Source organism: Cephus cinctus, unplaced genomic scaffold (genome assembly GCF_000341935.2).
Source record: "Cephus cinctus unplaced genomic scaffold, Ccin1 Ccin1_scaffold0256, whole genome shotgun sequence".
In the NCBI taxonomy this organism is placed as follows: domain Eukaryota; kingdom Metazoa; phylum Arthropoda; class Insecta; order Hymenoptera; family Cephidae; genus Cephus; species Cephus cinctus.
The window spans coordinates 12,491-17,988 of record NW_014332969.1 but is presented as its reverse complement, the minus strand read 5'-3'; the positions used below and the strand labels follow the sequence as shown (position 1 = coordinate 17,988).

Genomic DNA, 5,498 nt, shown 5'->3' with positions numbered 1-5,498 from the left:
ATATCGTCAGTCAAGCGTTTGCAATCATGGAAGATTCATTCACGTTAACGTTATCAGGCAATTCTTCTATATTCGAAGCCCAGTACTTTCCCCCAATCGAACTTTCTCAAGATAAAAATCATGCTCTGGGACTCATCGAATTATTAACCTTTAATTCGATTCCTAACGTGGACACTGGTCACAACAAATTCTACGTGGGTGATGAAGTTATCGTTATACCCATTGGTAGCTACGAGATAGAAGATATCGAGAACTATGTGCAGAGTGCGTTGATAGATAAAAATATCCTAATTAGTATTAAGCCTAACAATAATACCCTGTGCAGCGAAATTAAGTGTAACCGTGAAATCAATTTTCAACCTGATGATTCGATTGGTCGATTGTTGGGTTTTACTCAACGCGTTTTGGAAGCTAATAAATTACGTACATCCGACGTACCTGTAGCCATTCTTAAGATGAACGCCTTGCGAGTGGAATGCAACATTACTACAGGCGCTTACATAAACGAACGTAAAGTACATACCATCCACGAATTCTTTCCGGTTGTACCACCAGGATATAAGATTATAGAGGTGCCGTCGCACGTCATTTACCTCCCAATATCGAGCAAGACAATAGATCACCTACAGCTTCGAATAGTCGATCAGGACGGAGACTTGGTGAATTTTCAAGGAGAAGTCATAACGATAAGACTACACGTGAAATCCATGTGATAATGGGGATCGTGTATAACCGAAAGATTGGTAGTGGTTATAATAGCGGCTATAATAATGAACCGTTATGTCTAAAAGGAATCAGTCATCGTCCGCGCTGCAAAGCGTTAACACCTCAAAACGTGTTATTCCTGAGAAATCTGGGACTGAAGGTCACACCAGTCGGAATTGGAAACTAAATCGTTCATTCTGCTGCTGCTGCATTATTTTTATCCGCTGCTTACCATGGAGGAAGAAACTTTAAATATTCGAACACCAATCACCTTCGATGAGTCTATAGCGCACTGCGAAACGCATGCACACCAGCCTTACGCATCGTCAACGTTCAACAACAGTGATAAAATACGAATCTCCGTCCAACATCAAGACTTGTGTTTACTACCGAGTAACTACCTTTAAGTTACTACCTTTTCCAGCTGACTCCTTCTAACGTTTTTATCCTCCGTTCGTTTATATTACTGTAAAAACCGAGGTAATTATTAAGAAACCGTTGTAGACCGTTACTACCGAGTAGAAGTTCGTTGCATGTATACGGAAAGCTCGTGAAGGAAGATGGTTCTACGGCGGTTACAAATACAACCTTGGTTAATAACGGCATTTGTCATCTTTTCGATGAGATTCGTTATGAAATGAATGGTATAGAAATCGATCGAAATAAGAACGTTGGTCTCACGAGTCTCATGAAGGGCTACCTTTCCTAATAAAAATAAGAATGCCAGTCACTTTGACCATTGCAATGTCAGAGACGTTAAACTCTTCTTGAATTCGCAATGCTACCCCTATGGAAATCTAAACCTTGACATTGATCGAAATCAGTTTGCTCTGCTGTACGAGATGTATGTAAACTTTCAAGCTACTTATTACGGCAAAGAGCATGAGTCCATCCTGAGAAAGAGTGATTTCCTCGTCTATGGTTCACTAATTGTCATCGATTGCTCTAAGCAAAATGAGTCGCTCAAATTTGGACCAGTCGACGTTCGTCTCGAATTCGAGGCAGACCAAAATTTCCCCACCGAAACATCAGCGTTCTGTTTAATTCTGCATGATCGAATAGTAGAATATAATCCAATTAGTGGTGGGGTAAAAAAATTAGTATAAAAACCCTACGATCATCTCAATGCAAGCAGTCTGTCACAATGGAGTTCATCGTGGACGTACAAGGTTTCAAGAAACCCTCGGACGAGTTTTTCTTGAAGGAGCTGTCTGTGATTGGAGTGGGAAGCCATTTCTCCTAGCCTGCGATGTTTCTGTTTCAACCACCGTGTCCATGTAGCTCTCTTCACTGTCTGTGATTGGAGTGGGTAGCGATTTCTCCGAGCCTGCGACGTTTCTGTTTCAACCACCGTGTCCATGGAGCTCTCTTCCAGCGAAATACAAGTGCATGAATTTGTGGTTACAACGCAACTTTCATGGCATGTCTTGGAACTCTGGCGATACATCTTACAACCAAGCCGGAAATATTCTTCGAGTTATTTTACGAGATGCTATCAGAATTTATGTAAAAGGATTGGAAAAGAAAAATTGGTTGGAGAAATTTATGGGACAATCGTTAAACATCGTGAACTTGGGAGATCTGGGCTGCCCTTCGCTGCAAAAATTGAGAAAGAATTCACTTACCCTATGTACGTATCATCATGCTCCGCATTTCAATTTTGCGATGGAAAATGTTAAATCGTTAAGGACTTGGATGATGGAATGTATATTTTTTGATTAAGAATAAAGTGTGTATATGAAAGAAATAAGCAGTTGTATTTTTTGTCACTTACGTGGCAATTTATTTAAATCATAAGTATGAACATTTACAAATATCGAAATTCCATGAGGTTGAATTTCCCACCGAGGTAACGCATACAAAGCCGATTCTCAGCGGTATCCAAAACCATCCGTTGAAAGAAATCCTCATCGTCCGTCAGAACCCTCGAGATCCTTGCTGGCAGGAATACTGAGAAGCTATTCTCCACGTCAACGATGTGTCTTGCTCCAAATTTCGTTTGAATTTTCCTTATGCTGGTAATCTTGTATTCTTTTTCAACCTCCAGTTCTGATAATTTTTTCGTTGGCAGGAAACCCTCCAGACGCGCCACTTTGTTAATTTTTGAGAAGTCCATTTTCTCACAGGTTCGATTAAATCTTCTTCTCAAACCTATTCTTACTTTCAGTTCACGTTCTTTCTCCAAACTCGACGAATTCCGACAGTAATCTAATGAAAGTGCACCAAGCTCTTTCTTATACAGAGGGCACTCTTCTTCTTAAGAGTGTGAAGGAATTTTAATTAAGTAAACAATTCATGGATCTACATTTCGGCATTATACAAAGGTTTGCTAAATTCTTTGACATCAAAGATTCACCGTCTCGATGCACAATTCCTCTCGTGCACATTAAATTATTGTAAACAATTTTTCGGTGACGTACAAAGGGTAATTTGAAATGTCCTTTGATTTTACCGTCTCCCCAAGGCCACTGTATCGTAGCGGAACTTGCTAAATTCTTTGACATCAAAGATTCACCGTCTCGATGCACAATTCCTCTCGTGCACATTAAATTATTGTAAACAATTTTTCGGTGACGTACAAAGGGTAATTTGAAATGTCCTTTGATTTTACCGTCTCCCCAAGGCCACTGTATCGTAGCGGAACTTGCTAAATTCTTTGGCAGCAGAGATCCGCCACCGTCTCAATGCGCAATTCTTCTCAAATAAATAGTGCACATTAAATTGTTCTAAACCATTTTTTCGGCAACGTACAAAGGGTTATTCAACACCTTTAATTTTTACCGTCTCTCCAAGGTCACTGTATCGTAGCGGAACGATAGTGGTGAAGAAGGCGGAAGAGGAACAGGGGGTTATGACGATAATGAAATGTCATCGGAATTCTTCTCGAATAAATAGTGCACATTAAATTATTATAAACAATTTTTTCGGCAACGTACAAAGGGTTATTCGACACCTCCTTTGATTCTTACCGTCTCTCCAATGCCACTGTATCGTAGCGGAACAATAGTGGTGAAGAAGGCGGAGGAGGAACAGGGGGGTTATGACGATGATGAAATGTTATCGAAATTCTTCGGTGACATACGAAGGATCATTCTTGATCTCTACCGACTCTACATGTTAGTCTGCGGGGAAGTGTAAAGGGTAGGAGCTGCCTCGGAATCGCAAGTACAAAAGGTCAATGTACTCAATTACGTCTGATGTAAAATTCCTAAAATCTGCCGTAATATTTCTGAAATCTGCCGTAAAATCCCTGATACCTGCCGTAATATTTCTGAAATCTTCCGTAAAATCCCTGACACCTGACGTAAAATCCCTGACACCTGACGTAAAACTAGGGCCCCCTTCCGATGACGTCAGCCGATGAAGGAGTCGGCGCCGTCGACTACTGCACGCGCGCGCAGCACCCTCTTCAAAGAAAAAATTTCGGTGCCGTCGGTAAGCAGAAATCTTTCATACGGGGCGCAATCACCCTAACTTACCATACACAGGGGGGCGCCAACGTCGCTAACCTAGGGGGCACCACGTCCCTAACTTAACACGGATGAGAACCCACAGGTCGGTAATATTTCGGTGCAGGAATCTTGGTCCAGAACTCTCCTTGTATAACTACTAAAGTTACATCGAATTTTAGATGCGATTTTTAAGCAAAAAATCGAATGTCATTTTCAAAAGCGTCCCAATTTTTTTAAAATTAATATTTTTCAATTATCCTTTGTATTTCCCTCCAAAATCTAATATAATTAACGGAAAAATTTTTACTTTTGTTCCAGGACCAAATCTATTGCAGTTGTACTGCTGCCCGTGGGAGAGGAAACAGAACTTACCGCGCGCGGCGGTGGCTATCAAGCCGCCATTTTGGGAAAAAAAATTGTTTTCGGCACATGAAAAGACAATAAACAGCATGCAAAAAAAAATATTTGTCTACAACTTTTTTTTCCTATTGAAAAAAAAATCGCGAAATACGGGCGAAAAAAGAAGCGTCACAGTGGTGTTGTCCCTTAATTAACACATGAAAAGAGCTTTCTAATAATTTGGAAGGAATATTGAAGCAAGATAGTCCCGCTTTAATGAGAAATTGGTTGCACCGGCATAGGTGTAATTCTCCCCTGAACACGTTGAGCGTGACGTCAGTCCCTAGGAACTGATGGTGAACTTTCCGTTCAGGCGGCGTCACTACCTGGGGACTGACAGCGGATTTTTTCTATCTGATCGTCTCTTAGAGGTCGCGTTTTTGCCGTTCCCCATCCCATTATCTTCTGTTTATAATTTGTATACTTATGCATAGACTGCATCATTCCCACAGTCCAAAAGAAAGATGAAAAGGTGAAACAAAGTAATCTTCTGTTTATATTCTCTATCCCAAAAACATATTGAGCGCTCGATACCAAGTGTTTACTCGCTACCGCCTGAGCGGATAAGGATAGCAAAATCGGCGCCGCGCTCAGCGTATTAAACGACGTTTTCTTAAAAAAACACAAAAACATGTATAATATCTCCTATTTTTTGTTTAGTACTTTTAAATGCAATTGGTTTCATTTGTTGATAATTGTAGAGTTTGCAGCGAAGAGTTTATACTTTTTTTTTTCTGCCTTGACTTTGCCCAGGTGCGTGGAATTACAGATACTATCGAACTTGATTCGATTATATATTTCTGGTGTATATCAGTATCGAATACTGTAACGTAACGGAGCGTATATTTATTTATTTCCATTATCAAGAGCGCACACGTAATATTTTCATTTTCGATTATATAACTCCCGATGATGGAATTAGCCAGGCGACTGTGATCTAAG

General features: G+C 40.4%; 1 protein-coding gene across 1 annotated transcript; it reads left to right on the top strand.

Moving 5' to 3' along the window:
• Positions 1-916: 916 nt before the first annotated feature.
• Positions 917-1,568, top strand: LOC112494077. The gene is made up of 2 exons (XM_025083188.1): positions 917-1,098; positions 1,191-1,568. The coding sequence occupies exons 1-2, from the start codon at positions 939-941 to the stop codon at positions 1,412-1,414; spliced, it is 384 nt and encodes a 127-aa protein (XP_024938956.1). The 5' UTR covers positions 917-938; the 3' UTR covers positions 1,415-1,568.
• The last annotated feature ends 3,930 nt before the right edge of the window (positions 1,569-5,498 follow it).